General features: G+C 41.8%; 1 protein-coding gene across 7 annotated transcripts in view; it reads right to left on the bottom strand.

Moving 5' to 3' along the window:
- Nucleotides 1-217: 217 nt before the first annotated feature.
- Nucleotides 218-22,699, bottom strand: part of TIAM1 (T-cell lymphoma invasion and metastasis 1) — a 333,643-nt gene continuing 311,161 nt past the window's right edge. For 4 of the 7 annotated variants that reach the window (XM_019524601.1, XM_019524604.1, XM_019524602.1 and 1 more), the window contains 12 exons: nucleotides 20,665-20,844; nucleotides 20,065-20,133; nucleotides 19,671-19,796; nucleotides 16,998-17,106; nucleotides 14,511-14,690; nucleotides 14,262-14,380; nucleotides 12,163-12,271; nucleotides 9,202-9,260; nucleotides 8,312-8,414; nucleotides 5,445-5,532; nucleotides 4,373-4,545; nucleotides 218-2,621 (listed from right to left, as the gene is read on the bottom strand). In XM_019524601.1, the coding sequence (XP_019380146.1) occupies nucleotides 2,137-2,621; nucleotides 4,373-4,545; nucleotides 5,445-5,532; nucleotides 8,312-8,414; nucleotides 9,202-9,260; nucleotides 12,163-12,271; nucleotides 14,262-14,380; nucleotides 14,511-14,690; nucleotides 16,998-17,106; nucleotides 19,671-19,796; nucleotides 20,065-20,133; nucleotides 20,665-20,844 (1,800 nt within the window). In that variant the 3' untranslated portion in view covers nucleotides 218-2,136. The other 3 variants (XR_002098932.1, XM_019524606.1, XM_019524607.1) reach the window with 3 other exon arrangements.

Here is a 22,699-nt window from a genome sequence, read left to right as displayed (position 1 = left end):
TGTGCATATACCATGTTAGAGAAGGGAATATAGAGGATATGTTACTAAAGTTATCGTTCCACAGTAGTATAGATTACATAGCCCTAAACAGAATTATATCTGGTTTATATTTTGATAAGAACCTTACTTGTTCTTCCTGATCAAGGCAGAAACGAGAGCAGCTCCCTTGATTCATGTGTGCGCAAACACATGCACACACACACACACATGCAAATGCTTGATTTTTCCAGTATTTTATTGTCTGACAGGCATTTACAACGTTCCATTCATAGAACTAAAAACATAAAAATAGACCTTCTTTCAGCTTATAAAAGAAATATATAAGAACCTTTGACATAGACATGTCATGACATTATGTACAAGAACAATGGCACCTTCCAAGCACCAGACTTCCAGTATTTCACAACAGACTGTATTCCACTGGGTACAGCATAGGACAGCTAAAACCTCTGCTTTTCTAATAAATTGGGACACAATTGACTCATGATATAAAACAATGAAGCAATGATACAAAGTGTATAGAAACTTTTCTAAAGCTTTTAGGAAAGGAAATCAGAAGATAGCAAAAAGGTTACCAGAAGAAAGCTTTCAAAAGATCGAATATATAGTACACTGGAAAGAAGAAAGAGAAAAATGCTAGTCGGGGCACAAGACAGTTGATGCGTGTTTTAAGGGAACAATTTCTGTTACGTTTTCAAAATATAGTCACAGCTGATTTTATAAAATATAATCCTAAAGCTATTATAAAATTTCAGGTTTTCAAAGTACCTACTAATGTGTCAAACATCAGTAGATACAAAATTTTTCATATAATCTTCCTTTTTTGTAGGTGAAACTGAAATGGGAAAGCTATATAAATCTTTTTTTTCTCTTTTTTAAAAAAAAGTGCTTGCTTTTAGCATTTGGAAATCTACTTAAAAACCACTAGATTTTAGTTGTATTTTACCCTGTTTTTAGATGCTTAAATAAAAGGTTTAAAATGTTTAAGAGGTTTGCTTGTTTATAACTTGTTCATATTCTATTGCAGTGGAAAAAAATCTTTACAAAGAAATTACTATACACTAGTTTCATCCACACTAAGGAGTTGGATGAGGTCAGTTTTTGGCCATGAAAAACCCTCCCCCCACCCCCAAACTCTATCAGACATAGCAGCCCAAATTCATCCCTAGTGTAGCTGCACTGAAATCAGTTCAGTTACACCACAGATTAGTTTAGTCCACCTAAATTCAGGTATGTTTTAGATCTAACTCAACTCCAGTCTCAAGCATATACAGTTATCTAGTCTCTGAAGAAAAAACAATTAAGTTTCCTGTTGATACCTTAATTTAAGATAAAACCACCATACCTTCCCCTCTGCCTCATATCCTAGAGCTGGAGCTAAACTAACACTAAAAAATTTATCCCCGTGTGTCCCTGCATCTCAGTTAAAATACAAAAAATATCTTTTCAAGTGTTAAATTTGGATCTCTTTCAAGAGAGTTTGGCATCTTTACAATTTTATGCAAAACTAGAGCTTCCAACATTGACATTAAAGTTATAACAGCTACAGACCAAAAAGACTCACAAGATATATCCAAAATCTTTCCTCACACATTCCTAAAATACATGTATATTCTTACATTGAAGAGGGAAAGCATTAAGAATACTGCAACTGTACAGATTAAAAAGGCAGTTTCTTTCATCGGTTCAGCTCCTTAGCATTTCATAGATATAAAACCTCTCTGTTCTTTGTGCTATTGTTTAAGCTAGTTTGCTGCACATACTTACGATACCCACAGTTACTTTTTTCCAGTGATGATATACTTCCCATATTTAATATTCAGCCCTGATTATTTTAGAATAAATAAAATTTTTTAAAAGCCCTTGGCAATATACAGACATGACCTCAAGTGTGTTCCATTTCAGATTTTTCACTTTTTAAAGTTACCTATAACGTGGCTGCATGACTTCCGACTAGTGCAGCTGCCAAACTGTGTGCAAGTGTGCAATCTGGGATTACCTGCCATGGGGGGGGGGTGTGCGCGCGAGAGAGAGTGTGCATGTGTGTGCGCGTGTACACGTGCACATGCACATACACGTGTGTGTACAGGGGGAAATATCTATCTACACAAACCACCTAATGAAAAAGCAACAAAGTTAGAGCTCCGTGTTTAGTTTTCTGTTAAGTACAAAGTCTTCCCGCCTAACCCAGATGACTTCTTCACTATTGCTTTCCAGACCACCATTGATTCCAGATAAAGCAGCTTGCTTCCTCAACTGAGTCATCCTGGAAGCGTGTGTATCCATGGCAGGCCGCAGCTTATCCCCCCGACTTGACTGACTGCTTGTAATTGAAGCTGCCTGCAACCGCTCCTGAAGTTCCTTGTCAACCACAGCACCTTTCACAGCCTCACAGTAGTCATCATCATCACTGAGGATATCCGTTTCTTTGATGTCTTCCTGCTCCTCATACTGAGCAAGGTCAAACTGTTCCTCTACCCAGCGGTCAGTGTCCCCACTGGTTGCAGGCTGCTGAGACTCTTTTTCTGGGCTGCTTGTGAAGACGGCATCTGAGTCAATGGTAAACCTGTTTCGGGCCAGCCGCCGCCTCCTCCTCCCAAGAGACTTGCTTGGGGCTGACACTGTGCACACACAAAAATAAAACCCCACATGCTTTACACAAAGTAAAATCTTACTCTAAAACTAGTCTTCCAAGTGTCCTTTCCTAACATCATTAGGCACCAAATAAGATTTCCAAGAATGGCTCACTCACTTTGCACCAATCTGATAGATAAGTGCTTTACTCAACTTCTCAAATGGGTCTTTCTGCCAGCTGTGATGGAGAAGTTTCTGCTATTCAGATCCATAAGCTGGGATAATGTGCCTCAATTACTGTTCCTCCTAAGTGGTAGGCAGGCAGCCAGCATGAAAAATCATCAGAACAGCTCAACTTCTCACTAGTAGTGCCCTGTTGTCAACAGACAGCAAAAACCAAGTGAACTATTCCTAGAACTAAACAGGATACATTGGTTTGTCTCACAGGTAGGGCTACAATATCATTTCAAGCAGCTAAACTGAGATAGACAAAACTGCCCGATCTCTATGTAAGGGCAAGTACTCTGTCAATCCTTACTACTTCCTTTACAGTACTGTGTCAAAAGTTCCATTTTCAGCATCAGTCTTATCACCTAGTTTTAGGTTCACCTAGCAAATCCACATCTTCCAAACTGCAACATCTTCTTAATAGCTTGTCGGACAAAGCAGAGGATGAATCCTGCAGATACTTCAGTGCTACGCAGGCATCACAGCTCTGCACAGAAACTGAAAAAGTTTGTCAGCTCACTAATGGTACTTCTAATAAACATCAAACTGAGGTGCCTTTGAGAACACATCCCTGAACCTGAAAACATGCATTAAATAGCTCAGCATTTAGCATTCAATTTGAACAGCGAGAAAGACCTATGCAATATATTTTTACTTCAGCACATCCAGTGTGCAAATGAAGGTTCTGACATTTGAGGCCACTTAAGCTGACTGAAGCACTGTGGTATAAGTAACACACATTTGGCCTTTGAGTCTGCATGCTTATATATTTTTTAAAAGATGTCCCTGAGGCAGATGACTAGAATCAGCTCTCAGTGAGAAGCCATGCCGTGAATGCTTTAAATCTGACCTGCCTTTTACAGAAGAGGAACAGAAAGCCTGGTTGTCTGGATTACTGAATCTAACAAGCAGAACAAATTATTGTGTACTTTTCTGTTGGAAGTGAGTGGTTCTTCCCTCCATCACTTAGTGTTCTGCAAATGAAAGATTGCTTTCCCCTGTGATTTTCCGATTGTTTTGCCTGAAGGCAACTGAAAGGAAAAGTCCACATTTTAGGACAGACCATTTAAACTGCACATATGCCCTTCCAATGTTAGAGGGGAAAAGCAAATGCTAACAGGGATGAAGGGTTGATGAAAAGACATACAAAGGAGCAGTCATCATTTCAAAGTGAGCTAATAAAAAACAAAAATACCTTTGGAGCTGATGAGTTTAAGACTACTGGTAGCTCAGACGGACTGTACATGCTTTTGCTTGAAAAATACAAAGCAGACACCTGCTCTGTTCAACTGTATCCATTTAGCAGGCTAATATATACAGTTGATTGGCAATGAAAGGAGCCTTGCTTGTTTTCCCTGTGCCAGGATGGTTGCTCTGATGTTAAGCCCAAGTGGAGAAAGTTGACAGTGGCCATTTTTTAGGCTCAAGGATGTGAAAGAAGGAGAAAGAACTTTTACATAAGCAGAAAAGGAAGAAAAGAAAAACTAGTCTGCTGAAAACAACAACTCAAATGTGTCCTACAATGGTGCAGGAGTTACTGGGGTCTTGAAAGTCTGTATCCCTACAGTACCTGCCCTGTTCATGGCTGGCCTTGCACCTTTTAGAGCACACAATCTTTTTCCTCCAAAAGGAACATATTGCTGAGATGAGGGCAAACTTTCAGTTTTAAGGAGCTGCCTTCTGTGTTTATCACGCAGAATTGAGTGCACAGCCTTCAGAAAATCCTTTCTGTGTTCTGGAGAACTGAAAACAAATAAGAATGTAAGTTAGGACACAAGGTCATAACAGATGTTACTGTCTGCAAGTTTGCTGTAGCGTAAGGCAGTCAACAACAGTGCTATAATTGCAAAAAACGTGCACTACTCAGGAGCCAGTACACTATTTATAGAGAGCATAGAGCAGAACACCAGTTTGAAATACACTTCCAAAGAAACAAACGATTCGGCAAAAACAGAAGTACTGTCTACCTCTCCAGTCTTCCATTTCTTCCAATACCAGCCATTCGCTTAGGTCAGCTATTGATGGTTAGCTGGCAAACATATAGTAGCTAACAAAATCTCACAAGCTGCATGCTCGTATTAGACAGTGTGCACAGAAATTATGTGAACTTCAAGTCGGCCAAAGCGCGAAAATCTACGGCATCAGCACCACTGACAGCCTTGCAAACAAAGTTCTGAAGGGAGCTTTAACTCTTTTCAGTATACTAAAGCAACCAGCATACTGGTACTGCAATTAGGACTGGGAAGACAGCCAACACTAGGGTTTTTTCCATGGGGCAATATCATTATTTAAGCATTGATACTAGACTAACAGTACGAGTCAGGACTTGCCAGCATGGAATGCATTGCCCAAACTGGACATTCAGCAGCTGGCCAACATGCTGACTAGGCATACTGGATTAGAGCTGGGTGCAAATCTAGAAGGGTAAAAAACGCAATGAAACAGTACTCCTATGAAGGTGTGAAACTGGCTGAAAAATACAGCTTTTTTGTAAAATTCTTTTTTAATATAACAAGGAACTTTTGCTGGCAGTGGTAGAATTTCAGATCTCAAGTTCTGTTCTCAACTTGCCTGTCCTTTTAAGGCACACTGGGATCTAGATAAAAATCTCGCAACACAAGACAGTCTGGAGGCACACTCACCTACAGCAGAGGTGAAATGTTCTCTCTGGTCTACCTTCAGATTCAGATTTAACATGAACAATCTCACAAACAGAATTGGTCTCTGCATCTGGAAAGCAAAGCAAAGAGAAAAATATTTTAAATAACAGGTTTTCACCCAAGTAGCCAGTTGTAAACCTCCATTATACCGAGTATACTCCATACTTCGGGAAAAAACAGATTGAGTGGACTTAGAGTAGTCTGTGACAGAGTCTTTCTCTACCAAGTGCCCATCTTCTAGGATCTGTGAGGACTCTTACACAGTCACATGCACTGAACGTGTGCTTGTGCATACCAAAAAATACAGTTTAAGATATTGAAGCCAAAGACATTCCATTCCCCTCTACAGGCATCTGGGATTCAAACTACCATTTTTATTACGTTGTTTGGTGAGATATTAAGACGACTCAAAATAGCAGACTCAAAGGTGATTTGATCCAAGCACTCACCACACACGTTTCTAGTTAGAGACAGCTGCACAAGTTGCCAATACACCTTGGTCACGACTGTTATTTCCATTTCACAGAAAAACCAAAAGGCTTGTCTACCCTGCTTCTGCTGCATGCGGGGGAACACCACTGAGTAACTTGTCCTCAGCTCCTATCAAACCCCAGAAATTAGGCAATGTAGCCTCCTCAGAATGGCCCTAAGCATACTTAAGACAGTGCACTTGAGAGCAGCTTTGAAGATGTGCTCAGAGCCATGCTAAACCACCTAAACAGACTTTGGTGAACCCTGAATGTACAAGCAGGTGGGTTGTGCTTCTTTTGGTGATCCTGGGCTCACCACAAAGGCAGCAAAGACGTATCCTGAGAGGCTCACCCAAGGTGACAACAGGTCTGTGGCACAGCAAGCAACTGATGATGGGATGCCCAAGTCCCAGGCTAGCATCACCCCCAGTGGGTTTCTCCTTCCTCTAAGAAAGGAAGCCAATAGGTCTGTGTACACCACTAATGAAATGGAGAGAGAACGATGAGACGGTTCATGGAATACAAGGTTGTCCTTGGGGTAAATACTTATGACACACAACAGTCTAAAATGGAAGGCTATTGAAAGAGAGAGCTTCATTTAAAGACATTCTAGACCATTTCCAAGGCAATTATCATACAATGAGGTTTGCCAGGTCTATGAACTGTATGCCATCTTCACATTGTATGTAGCCCTGCAGCTGCAGTCTTTCACTGAGCTTATCTGGGTAGACAGACTCCCTCACTGAGAATAGACACCTAGTCACAAAGTAATATGGGAAGAGTATTACAGAGTGGGCACTGGTCAAATTGCAGTTGGAGTATTGTGTCCAGTTTTGGGGGCCACACTTCAAGAGGGATGTGAATAACCTGGAGAGGGTCCAGAGAAGGGCCACTCGTATGGTTAAGGGCTTGCAGGCCAAGCCCTATGAGGAGAGACTAGGGCACCTGGACCTCTTCAGCCTCTGCAAGAGAAGGTTGAGAGGCGACCTTGTGGCTGCCTATAAATTCATCATGGGGGCGCAGAAGGGAATTGCTGAGGCTCTACTCACCAAGGCGCCCCTGGGGGTTACAAGAAATAATGGCCATAAGCTAGCAGAGAGCAGATTTAGACTGGACATTAGGAAGAACTTCTTCACAGTTAGAGTGGCCAAAATCTGGAATGGGTTCCCAAGGGAGGTGGTTCTCTCCCCTACCCTGGGGGTCTTCAAGAGGAGGTTAGATGGGCATCTGGCTGGGGTCATCTGAACCACTTTCCTGCCTATGCAGGGGGTCGGACTCGATGATCTATTGAGGTCCCTTCTGACCCTAACATCTAGGAATCTAGGAATCTAGTTGTAAAGAGGACATCAATTTGCCCAGCCTACTGTTTCAATAGTATTACTGGAAAGCAAAAAGGGGGACGGGTTCCTCACATTTTAGACTACTATGGAGAACAGGAGGAAGGTGAAGAAAATAATCTATTTTTAGACGACTACAATTTTTATATACATTTCGTATCAAGTTTCCACAAAAAAAAAAACACAAACCTCAACTCACTGTACTACCTAGCAACTACAATTAATGATGTGGAAAACCCAAGACTAGGAGTGAATCCCAATCCTCACAAGACAGGGAGGGGAGGAGCACTCTGAAGCAAACCTACTTAAAACCAGGCAGCCAGGCTTAGAGGTGAGGAATTGCATGGTTTTGCAAGTGAACCCTTACTGACTGAAGAGTAGCCAGGGCCAACACCAGTTGCATTCATAGTTTCACAGTAGCTAGGGTCAGGAGGGACCTGAACAGATCATCTAGCCTGACCCCCTGCCACAGGCAGGAATGAATGTTGGGTTCACAAGACCACAGACAGGTGATCATCTAACCTCTTTTGAATTTGCCCAAGGTAGGGGCGAGGACCACTTCCCTGGGAAGTTGGTTCCAGATTTTGGCCACTAACTGTAAAATATTGCCTTCTGATCTCTAACCTAAACCTATTCTCCAACAGCTTATTACCATTGTTCCTTGTCACCCCAGGTGGTGCTGGGGAGAAAAGGGCTCTATCTATTTGCTGATGACCTCCCCTGATGAGTTTGTAGGCAGCCACCAGGTCCCCCCTCAGCCTCCGCTTGCTGAGGCTGAACAGGTTCAGGTCCCTCAGTCTCTCCCTCATAGGGCCTGTCCTGCTGCCCTCTCACCAAGCGGGTGGCCCTCCTATGAACCCTCTCCAGGCTGGCCACATCCCTCAACCACCCCTCAACTAAACCAGTGTTTAAGATATGGGGCCTGGGAAGTGAGGATCCAGAAATCTTTGGGAAAAGATGAGAATGCAACATGTATACACACAAATATTGGTCTGTAACCACCAAGATGGACATTTTGATATTAATATATTTACAGTGTTACCTGCACTTGCCAGTGCTCGAACCTGCAGAGCTTCTAAGGGTATCATGTGACGAAAACGAAATGGGTCCCAATCTTCATAAATTGAAGCCCTGTGTGATCCTCCCTGGATTAATTTTAAAAGGCAGTCAGAAAACAGTTTGCAGATTCATGCACACCCACCCCCTGACCCCCCCATGGTGGGAATGGCTCTGTTGCTCAAGAGTAACTCTAAGTTTTCATTTCACTCTAATGTTTTAGCCATAAGCACTACACTAAAGTGCCTATAAATAAGTTTCATTAATGGCAGGTCACAGTGCCAGGCAAATGTTGCCATGACAATGACCAATTCTTCCTACCACTTCAAAAGCACTGAATACTAGTATGAAGTCATGTTCTCTTTTGTAGCTCATCTATCTCCATTAAAAAGACTGACCTGAGCAGAAGGATGCAAGCCAAATCCTTGAACAAGAAACACACTTGCTCACTCTGCCATCTTTCCAAGTTATTGCAGTCAATTAAAAAAAGCAGCATTTAAAGTTATATTGTTGCTTCCATCATATTTGGGAATCGACATTGGTACTGGCTCCACATGCACCTAAATCACTCAAACACTATACTCTGACCCTAATCCAGCAAAGCACTTGCTTCAATTTAAACAAACATAAGCCAAAAGCCAGAACTGAAGGCAGCATACCTTCCAGTCACTGGATATTCCTAATGGAGGAAAGCCATAAAAAGACAGACGCCTCACTGTTCGTGACTTCATGAAAATCACATTCCAGTTTGAGGTGGCAAACACGGGTTTGGGCACACACAAGAATTATACTATACCTAAATGTCAGAGGAAAAATCTTTGTCTAAAATCCACAACTACCTATATTTGTAGTAGTCAGAGCAGCAACAAAACTTACAAGTTTCTTCTTCTGTTTGGAACCATCTTTGTATACAAGTACCACGGCAGTTTTGAAAACTGAAGATTAACAAACACAAAGTCATAGTCAGTAATGGTTTGGCTCCCCTGTAAAACCCAAGCACATACAGAAGGGATGCACACAATTAACCTATAAAATTGAAATGAAAATTCGTATATGCCTCCTGTTCAGTCAGAGCAGAAGGAGAGCAAGGCAAGAGGGTAATTATGTAAAACCCATGTATCCTTATACATTATCCTAAAGACCAGCTCACTAAACACTTTTTCTGTGCAGGTTCAAAATATATAGTGCATAAATGTTTATTCACAGAGTGCCATATTTGCTAATTATAGGATTTTATTAAAAATAGGTTATAAAAACAAAAAATCTTATCTAGCTAAGCTAACTCAGGGAAGCCATTTCAACCTTCCCAGCCTGATGCAGGTTCTAGGATGTAATTCACAGGGATGCCATCATATTTAAATCAAACCAGTGTCCCACTTGGACCACTGATGGTTATGACAGCTATTTAATAGAAGAGTCAATACACAGTTTAATCTCAAATCACTGTTCTTTCATTTCAACACATTTTAAACAAATTAGGTAAAATAACATAATAGGCCATTTTGGGGGGTTTTATGAGGAAATTATTTATTTAGAATAAAAATACTTGGATTTTCTGAGGTTTAATGAAGTGGATGTAAAGCTCTTTGGAATTAAAGTTACTCCATGTTTCTGATACCAATCAAATTAACATGCATTATCTGCTTTCAGCTTCAAGGCACCTCCTGTCATTCTCCAGACTGTGGCAATATAACCAGTTTATACACAGCAGGGTGAAAGGCTCTGACAGCCACCGATGGCTCCTTTGACATCTTGGTAGTAGTAGGGACATGGAAGGCACTTCCTCAGTGGGAGTTGGTAGGTATTTTATTTGGAAACTGAATGACTACAACTGAAAAGAAAAGTAAGAACCACTGGCTTTCCTAGTGATCTGAATGTTTGCTGATGACTTGGCATGTATGTGCATGTATGCTGGTAGATTAATTTGAGTACATTTAAAAAGCCCCAAACACTCATATACTCAGGTGTAATCCTAAAAGCAAAAAATGCATAACTATAGCTAAAAACTATCTCCACAGGACTGCACCTTAATGCTGTGAGAAGGTGTGGATGTTTCAATGACCCTGCAAGCTGTAGCGGTAGTAATTTTAGCACCTACTAGGGCAAACTGGACCAGTCACAAAGCAGTCCATAAGTCCCACAGGCTAAGGGTTAAACAAGACAATAGAACCCCTCCACCCTCTCCCATGCTCAACACAAGAAGAGTTGGGTAACATGCAGGTAAAAGCGTGATGGGATCTGATGTGCAGTCCACACAATCATGCATCTTGACATGCCACACACTGGGGTGGATTTAAATCACGATTTAAATCACAGGTCAGGAAGCTTCAATTTACTTGTTTTCTACAAAAAGTGCATTCTTGTTGTTTGATATCCTTTATTCATTTCAGTTCTTGAAACTATGTACTTTTAGAAGAAGGTAAGAGCTTGACTGAGTGTACACAAACTTGCAGAGAGACACTAGGGCTGTTATTTCCCACCTCCATATACTGCTGTTAACAAGGATGTTATCTCTGGAGATAAACTCTCCCTGTGCCTGAAGAAGGGCATTTGTGCCTGACAATTTGCAAAGAACAATTTTTCCAACTATTTAATTGGTCTAATAAAAGGTATCATGTTTACCCAAAGACCCTTGCCTGTCTATGATCTATGGAGACAACTCCACAGTTTGAGAATTGAAACTAAGCATCACAGAGATGCTTAATGGGACCTTCTAGACTGAGCACTGAGTCCCATTGAGTCGAGTGGTTTTCTTTAAGCTTTACTAATCTACAGAGCAGCCTCTGAGAACCCCATAAGATTGGGCCCTTAATATAGCCCATAGTCTGTCGTGACCTATTTACAACACTTCTAAAAAGGTTACATGAATATATTGTCGCAAATAATATATAATTTGAAGTTATAATCCCTATTCCACAATGATATCTTTGAGCTTTAACATATCTTAAATTGAAATGATCTTTATATATTTTTTTTAAAGAGCATCTTAAAAAAATTAAAAATATGATTAAATTTTAAAAAATCTGATTTAAATTAAAAAAAACCCTGTTTGTTTTTTAAATCATTGATTTTTTATCCACCCTGCATGACAGGAGGCATGACTGTGAGATCACACATCAGACCTACTACTGGTGCAGTTGGAGCCCATGATCCTGGAAAAGTGGCAAGCTTCCTCATCTGGGAGGACCCTCTGCTGATGGGGCTCCCAGCCTCAGAGATGCATGATGCACTCCTTTAGCTGGCAGTCCTGATTAGCTCCCAGCCACAGGGGCACCCTCGCCACACATTCAGTTAATGGCATGAAAAGAACCAGCCACAAAGTTATTACATATTTTGTTGAATAACTTCTGGGCTTATTCCTCCTTTTATCCCTCCACCAGTTGACTGAACATGTGGCCAGATCAGAGTTTATAAAATGTGATTAACGAGTTAATCACATCTTATGTGTAAAATGTGGCAGGGACCCCTCTAACAACCAGATTTAGAAACACAAGGTGACTAACTCCAGCAAACAGTGCCCAACCTATACAGAGGTTAGGCAAGCCAGGTCAAACTAACGTGATGCCTCTTCTGAACATCTGCTGTGCTTGGTGTGGAGGCATGCTGAACTTAAAGTGCTGTTTTGTTTTTGTTTTTTTCATGTCTGCAAGCAGCCTAAAAGATCAGAACTTCCCTTTTCACTTAAGGGGTAAGTCATCACATATTTTAATTTTTCAAGTCCTAGCTGATGTAGCAGGAATACAATTACTTAAGAACATTTGTCACAGATATTGGGCACCTCTGCTAAAGGCAGTCTGCAGGTCTTGTGTATTTAAAATAAATCACCGGATTACTTACCAAATGCTGCTAACTCAGGCTCCTTCTTCCATTTTCCCAGTGATGAAGGAGGGTTAAGCCAGATGACAGTATTATGCAAAAGTAAGTCTCCCATAGAAAGATCTGCAACCTGCCAAGTGCACATATGAAGGTACAATAATGCCACTGTAAAAGGTTCATAGCTGCAGGCTGGATCTCTGCTGCAAAGAAGGCTGTGCTAGCTAAGTTACCTGCTGAGAGGGTAGCTAGCTTGGGCTGAGCTCTGGACTTCTGTGGATGGGCTGCTACTAGTACCCAAGCCTGGTACCTCCACCCTGTCATTTCTGTGACTGCAGTGCAGACATACCTTTAGTCATTTGAGTTTCATCCCAAAAAAAGCAGACAACCTTTATAATGAGATGCATAAGCAGGTGGCTGCTGGTTTTATGCTAACAGACTATGCTAACAATTAACATGGCTTGCAGTGTTAGCTAGACAAATATGCATGCAAATCCCTAATTTTTCTGCATAAAATTAACTGACCCCTGAAGTTCACTGAAAAGGCTTGGTTTCACAGTGTAGAAGCCAAGAACCTTGGCAGTCTCATGGGCCACACTTCCTTACCCATCCCTCCTCATTTCAGTTTATTGTTATTGGGTCTGAATATATTAAGAGTTTAATAAAAAGAACGAATTAGATTGTACTACTAACTGAAGAGAGACATAGTCCTTCCCCTATATCATTGTGCATTAAGGAATCTGGCAAATCCCTCATTATTCTAAGTCCTATTCCTGAGGGAAGGCTAATAATGGTGCTAATTGCTAGTGCAAGTACGGTTGGAGAAAAAGAGAGTGAGCACACGTGAGAGAGACACCCTCTACTCCAGTGCTTCCCAACCTTTTTTATACTGCGGACCAGCATGGGAGCAGGCTGGGGCACACACAACTGGCTGCCTCCCTCCTGGGGCTGCCCTGCTGCTCAGTTTAACCCTGCATGTGACTGCCAGTGGCAGAAGTCACTCGCCTGGGCGGATGTACAGGGGTCCAAGCAGGGAGCTCATGCCGTCACCTGGCAGCCAACCAGCTGCAGCCCAGTGGTTGGGAACTTCTGCTCTACCCCCATGCCCAAAAACATTTTACTCTGAAACATTTTAGTCTCTGGAGACTAAACGTCAGAAACATCAGCTCTCTCCCTTACCCAAATTGAGAAATCTATTTCCACCTTTCCCCCTGCTTTTTAACACAAAATAGTGGCCTTGCAAGAAGCATCAGGTGGACACCTCTGCAAAATTGTACGTCCTTCAACTCACTGTGGAACAGAAGGCAGCATGGGTGACAAATGCCTGCTTCCTCATGCTGGATCCCCAACCCCCAGCTGGAACTCAGTCTCATTTTTGTTGCTTGTTGTGTAATCATCAGGGATCATTTCCTCCTCTTTCAAGTTACTGCCACAGGTGAACTGCTTTCAAGTCAAAAAGTGCAGAGCTCCTGCCACCCAGCTGGCTTCTTCTTTACGCACCTCCAGCTCCCCTTGCATTTGTTCTTCAGTTACCCCAGACCATATATATACTTTGAACATATACACCTGCCCTTCATACCTGCATTCCCCTGCCTTTAAGTTGCTGCTAAAGGCTCCTCCCTTTAAAAGTTTCCTCAAAGCAAGATTCCCCTCTCCATCCGTTCAGATTTTTCCTCTAGCCAACCCCTTCACACCTAATTTTGATGAATCGCTATCGCTTTTCTAGTCACCTCCAAGCTTGCTCCATTCCTTCATACATGCATCCATCTACCTCATGTGGTGAAGTTCTCTCTCAGGATTACTGAATTATGTTTTCATGAATAATTACAAATGTTGAGGGGTCCCATTTGAAATGGGTCCAATTTTCAGATGTTTCATAGTGCCAAAGAGTCAAGCTCCTCTCACCCCCAAAGAGTCCCTAATTGGTTATGAAACTCATGGGTCTCCACTGACTATGCTATACATTAAAATATTAATGTATTTTTGTAGTTTAGCTATGCCATACTATGTACAGATAGTACAAAAAAAAGAACACATTTAGGATGGTACTCGTAGCAATACACAGTAATATCACTTCCAAGATAGAATCCTAACAGTCTTGAAACCAAGAATTAAGGCCTTACCTCTTTTTTTTCCCCTGTCTGTTCTGCTATGAGCTGGTCAAACACTGCCCCGTATTCTTCATGGATTTTCTGCATTTCATTAATATGACTGGCAACTTTATTCATTGTTTTTATGGCCACTGGAGGAGGGGGAAAACATGTGGAAAATAACTAGCTGCTTCACAATTCTTCACAAGAGTTTGCATTTACATTTTGAAGGGTGAAAGTCTCCAACAGAGTTTAATGAAGTTGCATTGTTCAGCCCCTTACCATCAAGGTGGTAATGTTCTTCACTGTCAGCATCAGTCAAGGCAAACAGTTCTTTCAGCAGAAGAGGATACTTCAGTATCCGCTGGATGGGCTTGATGAGGTATGACTCCAGTGTTGAAGAGTGCTGCCGTCTAGGATTCTGAGCATCCAGAAAAGCTTTGAAAGCAGTGTCTGTCTTAGCTAGAAGAAAAGAAGAACCTTGATTTACAAAAAGAACAAAAACAAACCCCAACTTATTAAAATTACTTTTCAAGGTTGTAATGTACGCACAGAGAACAAACACCATTTCATCATATTCACAGCAATATGTACCTTTTCTATCAGAGAGAAGTTTTTGGGTAGCCAACTTTCATAGCAATATGCACCTCCTTTATTTAACCATCCTCTCACACTATTTCCATTCTCGTAGCTATTTCAGAGCTGTATGAACCCTGTCAGCCCCTAGCACATTTAATCAAAAGGAGCCACATGAGGCATATGTAAGAATTCACAAATCACTAATGTGGTAGGCATGTCTGGCCTTGTCAACGATATAAGCAATTTTATTAAGGGAACAGCATTTTGGTGGTTTTATTACAACTCAAAGTGAAAAAATGAGTGAAAACAAAATTAAAAGCCAATAAGACAGTACATCTATAGCACCAACCAGACAAATTATCATGTTTCTTTGCATATCACAGGCAGCTTTCCCTCTTAGAAATCAGCCCTCCAAAATAGTAGCATGCATCTTAAACGGGGAAGCCGGTTTCTGCACAAGAATTGAAGCACAGGGGTGCTGTAATAGCTGCTGGGGCTAACCTTCTCTCCCAACCAAGGAGGGAGAGGTGAAGTGCAGTGTTCAGCATCACAGTTTTAAACCTCCTAGCCTGTGTCAAATTGGCAGTAGCTTTTCCCTGGGCAGCCAAAAGCTGCTAATTCATCAGCACCTACAAGAGGGTTAAAACTGTAACTTTTGCCTGAGCAGCAACTGCCAGAAGGGGTCCAGAGGCAGCCCTGACACAGGAAAAATCTTTTCTTCTTCATTCTGTCTTCCCAAAACAAGATGCATATCTTAACTGGTGGCATGTGGTACACAAGAAAATACAGTATACTAGCAAACTGTGTCTGCATTCTATTTTAGACATATTAAGAAGGCTGTACACCTTTATACAAAACATTTTTCCATCTGTTCTCTATATTAAAAAAACAGTCAATTTTTCAAAGAATGGATATTCTAAAAATAGGAAGCTGTACAGCATATGTAGCATTGCTTCCAGAAGTTCTGTGTCTTTTGCAGCTAGGTCAGAAGACTATATTTATTTATTGGTTAAAACTGCAATAATTGCTGTAGGATTCTTATGACAGTTTATGAAAATGCTGCCAGACGCACTTTACAGGACTTTTTAAAGCCTTTTTCCTGGAACAAGAGGGACTCCAAATCTGATTTCATAATTCAAATGCAAACTTTAAAGTCAAAAAAGCCACAAGAGTAAAACTGACCAAAAACCATACCCTAAGTCCTAATAATTATCAAATGAGATGCTACTAGCAGCACAGAACATGAATGCAACTGGCAACAAGTTATTCAGGGTCATATTCAGGGTAGTTGCCAGCATTCATTTTTATTGTAAAGAGAGTTACTGATTCAAAAGACTACACACATAATTACTGATTGAATGTCAGAGACAAACGTTTCTTGAATGATAAGAGCATATTTTTCCCAAGCTGTGCTGCTCCTACATCTAAATTTTTAGCCCATCCCCCATCCCAGCCAAAATTATATTACATGAAACACTGCTCAATCCACTGCTGAATCCACTTCCAAGGGTGAAATAATCTCAGTGAATTATGCCTTGAAACCTATTCCACTGAAACAGGTGCAGCATCTCTTTGGCTATATTGGATGCAAGTGGGTCCAGCAGGGGTCATTTAGCCCTTCTGTTGAAATAGTGACAAAAATTACCACCATGACACAGGAAGATGCCTTTCATCTTATCCTTCTCACTTCCTAGATGTTCCCAGCACCTAACCAAGTCTCACTGGGCTTCACTAGGATGACTTCTGCAGGACATCACCTTAAGACAAACTTGCACAGGAATTTAGGACCACTACAAACCTTATCACCAAGTGCAAAATATTTTCTAAACATACAGTTTAGTGCTTTTAAGAAACCCAAACCCCACTTCTTCCCCTGCATGGAACAGAGAACAAAACATACAGGCAATGCTAGCTACATTGCTTAAGTGTGGTGATGGAAGGCAGTTAAACATGGGCTGATGAGGGTGGCATAGGTCTTTAAGTCTTGTGGTCAGTTTTTCTGCATTGTCAAAATGACCCACCTGGCCATTCAGAAGCCTTTCATCTACATTGTGAGCCACATACTCCATTTTGAGAGGGAAGAGAAATCTAGCACATCTAGGAAGCTCAGCTACTCATGTGTACAAAATATATTCATTTTCACATAATGCAATATATTGTATATCTGCATATGTACCATGCAGCTCTTACCTTTTACTAGTACTTTGGGAACTTTGGTGTGGCTGGCACAGAAGGCACTGTACAGCTTGAAACGGTCAGCGTAGTAAAGAAAGGATCCGCCCAAGGAGAATAATACTTTCTAGAAATTAAAGCATAAAAAACCTGAACACAAACCCCTTCATCACTTTTCCTGTGGCAAAACTTATCACAAGCAGGCTTCTAAGAGAGCATAATATTTTCCAGGATATGTTTTAAGGGTATCACATTACTGGTATGTTCTCTGCCACCTACATAAGGTTCTTATCCAGGAGAACTAAATACTGCCAGCAACAGAAACAGTGTCCAAAAATTCCTTACCAGGTAGCAAAGAAGGCAGAGGTCAGGACAGATTTTCATACCTGCTCTGCATAAAAATCTACCAAAGGAATTGTGGGTTTCCTTTTTAAATCACAAGTGCTGGGTTGCAATAGCAGCTGTCAAGAACAGCCCCAACCACTTGCTGTGAAGGGTGAGTGAGGGGTATGCTTTCTGCTCGTGAGCACAAGGGCTGTCCTTGATCACCTCCACCAGCTCCTGGCAGAGGAGGACAAGCTTTCTGACAGCCACTGCTCCAGGATCAGGTCCCAGTCCTGGTGCAGCAGCAGTCAGAGACCCCCATCATAGTGACATGGCAGCAGCTCCCACCAGTACTGGCAGTACTCCCACAGCAGCTTCTTGTGCTCATGCAGCAGAGCGCCGTGATGGCCCTGGCTCTGGCTGGTGCTCCCGCTGCAGTGTGGCAGCAGGGTTCTCCGACAGCTCATCATGGGCAGGCTCTCAGGGAGCCATCTGCAACCCCTCCCTCCCCCTTGGAGTACTGTGGGATGCTGGGCTTCTGGAGAGCCTTGCATTGCTATATGTGACTAAACAGGCATTGCATGTGGCACTATGAAACACAGCATGACAGAGAGGAACCTGTTTCAAACAAGTACTTTTGTGTAGCATTTGGACCATGTCTGTAGTGCTGCAGATGGCTTGCATGCCCACACGCTCGCATTTTGGCTGCAGACAGGCGTTACAGTTTGTGCTAGGAGAAGCAGGTTTTTGTCAGAAGGAAGCTGGCTCTTCCAAGAAAAAGTGAGAGCACTTCCCACTAGGAAGTTCTCTCTACTGAGAAGTTTTTTTTCCACATCAGCTTGAAAGGTTATGCGCTTCTCTTGGGGTCCTGAGGACCTTCAGTATCCCACAGTCCTCTGCTCTCCCTTGCCTCCTCCAAGGGGGAGAGGAGGAAGGAAGGAGAGCACCGGCTCCTGACAGCCCACCCAGCCTGCCCCACAGCACTGGGCAGACACTGATGCTCAATACTGCCCACATTGTTTAAGTGGCAGCAACAGTGGTGGTGTCCCCAGCCTGTGCAAAGGGTAGGGGACATTGCCCTGCAGCTCAACTCGTCCTCAGTGGGCCTTGGATGGGCTGAGCCACCCTGCCTCTCCATCGCTGAACTGAATGTTTATCCATAGCCCGTGTAGCGCTACAAATGTAACAGCTGTCCTTACCCTCAGGAAGCAGGTAGCAGAGTTGAGCCCAGATCTCTTAAGGCCTATTTAGTGCACTATTCCCCAAATCACTTTCCTCTCATCCTGTGCACAGTATAAGAGGGGGATTTCTTCTTCCTCGCACACATTTTTCTCTTCTGCAAATTTTATCAAGGTCTGGAAAGGTTTGTCACCACTGTTCAATATTTGTCAATTTTCTTGTAAGTCTTTATTAAGTATCTTGATTTGATATGTACCATTAATTCCCCAAAGCAAGCAAGTTCTTAGCGAGCAGCATCTACTGGTTTCAGTCTTCTATCTTAGTAATGAGAAACCTATGTTTATTTCTCAAATTGTATCTTTAATCTGTTCGGCTTCCTGGCTTCCTTTTATAGGTCCTCTCCCTGCTCCTGATATCTGGAAGCACTTGCTACTCCTGCCAGCTTGCATGTTGTGAGCAATCAAGTATAGAACACAGTTTGGAGTTCAAAACCATTTCCCCAGTGGCTTCTCTCAACTGGTCCATTAGACTTGTCAACACTGAAAAGTTTATGTAATTCCATTACTGCTGCTTGTTTTTCCTGAGTCCAAGACATGAAAGCTGACAATGAGGTAAGAATAGTGCATCTCCATGCTTTTACAGAATTCCAACAACATGTACAGTAAAATGCAGCATGAGCTGCAGCCACACTGGGATACTTTCGTTTCAAAGAGCCCTAATGTTAACTAACGTGAGTACAGCCAGAGTATTTTAGATGGAGCAGTGGAAGCCAACCTTTGTCAGGCACACCACAAATTAGCCCTGCATCCTCCCCAGCTGCCATCCCAATCCCCTCCTCCTGCCCAATCTGATGCTCTGCTTTCTGCTCCCAGCCTCATCTTTCTGCTTCCTGCACCATCTGCTACTGTGCTGCCTGTCCCCTCTCTGATCTGCCATGTACCACACACAAAGGCTGCCCATGCCATTTGTGGCACCCATTCCCCTGATCTAAAGTAGTTTAGACTAGTGAAGAGGGAGATGCTAGTCCACTTGGTTTGACAAAGAATCACAGGACTACTGTTATAGTACTCTACACCACAGTGGGGGAGGAGGGGGGAAGAAAACAGAAAAATATTGTGCCAGAAATTAGAGTTTATGGCACACTGAAGTGCATTTAACTGTCTCAGCCAAAATTTAATAAAATGCTACCTTAAATTGGTCAACTTTTTCAAGCTTTTCCAGGTCTGGCACCAGCCTCACTCCATCTTCAAGAGTCTTCAGGAACTCTACTTGGAATGCTACCATTTCAGTCAAATTCCCAAAGAGCACATCAAGCTAATAAGACAGAAGGGGAATATGCTGAAAATCTCATCTCATAGTTAAGAAAGCTTTTTAGCTACATTGTACTATACAGAGCTTTAGCACTGAAGGTTTCTTAAGTGCCATTACAAAAATATGGCTGTCATCAGATGCAATGTGAGCATTCTCTCTTAGTCAAGGCCGGTTCCTATAACAAATCTGACATAAATTTGCTCCTCGTAGCTTCTTCTTCCTTCACAATTCATACAATACAAATCTATCAAAATCTCAAGAATTAGCATACCTCATCTTGAGTGAGGAAAGTTTCTTTTTGTAAAGGCTTCAGGTATCTCTCCATTAGACAGTTTAAGTCCTATCATTAAAAAGAAAACAGTTCAGTATTGTTTCTTTCAAGTACATCTAAAAAAAATAGTCCATTAAAGTGACAATGATCCTCTCTCTAATACAACTGATAAAGTCCCCATCTTTCATCTGTCAGATGTGAAATACTCTATAAGTAAACTCCAAGGCATGAAAAGCAAATCACATTTTTATTCTAGAAAACAACACAAGAGATCCCATGTCAATATTCCTCTATAAACCAGCCAGATCAGACTAATGCCATTGTACAGAACTTTTGAAATTCAGTTTTAAAATATTTGAGGTTTTTCAGGTGGTCTTTTAAAAATCAGTTTATAAACCCAATGATGAAAGAACTTTCCCCTAGTATACAGAGTAGTTACTGTAAAAGTAAGAAAACCAAAACCAACAACAGGCTTTCTCCCCGCATCCACCAAAAAACCTCAACCAACCAAAAAATGAACCATTGCATAGAGTTTAAGTTAAAATGTACAAAAAGGCTAATACAACTTTGGAGGGGAAAGGAAAGATGTAGACAACTTACTTTGACATAAGTGCGTTCTGTTTCAAGGAGTTCACAAATCACCTTCCGCAGTTTATCTGCATCTGTTAGTTGTCTCATGGTGGCCAGTTGTGGCCCTGTAAATTCCTGAGGAATAGTGCTCGAATCAGAAGGATTCATTTCATGTAGACTGCGACAGAATGCAGCAACCTGCTCTGTACTCTTTAAAACAAAATAAATACAATTATTCCTAGTTATTTGGGGATAAAAACTATAGATTTTCAGTGTCTACAAAGTTAGGCAGGAGATTTTCAATGGCTTAAAGACCATAATTTGGATTTAGGCAACCAAAGTCCTGTTGGGTTTTATCTGGGTATAAGAGGTGCAAAATGGGTCAAGAGGGGATAAGGGGAAGGGACTATGAGAAATACAAGTAGTCTGCAAAGTCAGTATTTGGTTCCATCCTGAGTCTTTTCTTCCTTTTTTTTTTTAAAACAAAAAAAACCCCATTAAAGGTTAGTAAATATGGAAAAATTAATGTAAACTTGTCTAATACTTAAGTCTGAATACACAACCATCAGTCACAAGGCTTAGGCGTCAGTAGACTGCATGCTTGTTGGGCCTGGAGCCATCTTTATGTTCTGCATCTTTTACACTATTGAGTTCAGTGGGCTTCTAAGCACCATCACATTTTAATTAAAGAAACCATCCAATTATGCTCCTGCTATGTATTTTGTCTGCCCCCACCCTCCTTTTATTACACTGACCTGTTGTGGCTTGCATCCTAATGAGACTGAATATTCCTTGTTCTGCAGGTGCCACCTTAGCTATTAATTTTTTCTGAGCCCAGAAGAGGAGATAATGGCAACAAACAGCTATAGGTATGACTGGGGGGTAAGGAGGGTTACGTTTTATATGTCTGAATGGACTGGAACAATGTGTTTCACTGAGGCACCCCAAGTCAGCTAGGGAACTTGAAGGAACTGTCCTTGACTTAAATGCCAGGGAGTTACTAATAGGGTGTCTGTCTTGCCTTCTGTAAGAGTTCAGCTTTACTGGGTTTTGTACTTGCTGTACTTTAATGCCAAAGGAGGTAAAGTGCACTGCAAGAGAACTGATAGTTTGTAACAGTCTATCTTTTTTTTGTCCCTCTCTACTCTGTTTCCTTCAACACTGAAGCAATTTCAAGCTGCATGTCTGTCTACATAAGAAGTGTAATGTGGGAGGTGAAGGGGGACATCACGGGTACCCAAATGAATGGCAGACAGCACCCACCCCCTTGAGGGATTCTATGCCCCTGCAGCAGCAGTGCCCAAGCACACCGCATTGAGGCTGTAGCAGCAAGAACCAGGCTGTGAAGATTATGCCACAGTGGCAGCAGATGATGAAGACTTTTTTTTTCTTTTTTCTTGAGTCTGGGGAGCAGGTAAGAATCATCCACTCCCCTTCCGTCCCCAGTACTCCCTCTCCTCTGGTGCCTAGTGTGACCCCCAGCTTTCAAACCCTGCTCTGGTCTCCATTAGATTACATACACAAGCCATAAGCACTGAAGACGGTGCATGGATTAGAGTGAGAAGATACAGTACAAATCAGGCAGCAATTATTCAAGTTTCCCCACTCTGCCCTGCTAGTGAGAGAGGCTTGGAGGAAATGCTGAGGCCAAAAAAAAAAAAAATTCAATCTGCATTAACAATTTAAATGAACCTCAGATGGAAGTTATGTATTGCACATCCACACAGTGGATTTTTTTTTCTTTAATCACTAAGATTCTACACAGCCCATAAATTTTCTAGGACAGTGTAATTCCCTCCTCACCACCATGACCCTTGATTCAGTCACATCATCTGATAGCAATGAAGTTTCCCTTTGTCTTCCCACTTGCTATCTAGTCTCCCTCTACCCACAAACAAAAGTTCCAAAGATTAAATTTCAAATTATCCCAGTGTATAAAAGGAACATTTTTTGGTCCCACATAAGTTTTCATCTTCTCAACTCGATTGGCCACAAATAGGAAGACAGAATGCTTTTGTGTATTCAGTCTGCCATTAACAATTTACAGATCTCATAGCAGCTTCCC

Source organism: Gavialis gangeticus, unplaced genomic scaffold (assembly GCF_001723915.1).
Source record: "Gavialis gangeticus isolate Ggan-Ray unplaced genomic scaffold, GavGan_comp1, whole genome shotgun sequence".
Taxonomy (NCBI): domain Eukaryota; kingdom Metazoa; phylum Chordata; order Crocodylia; family Gavialidae; genus Gavialis; species Gavialis gangeticus.
Note: the sequence above shows the minus strand (reverse complement) of the source record. Positions and strands in the feature narration are given on the sequence as shown.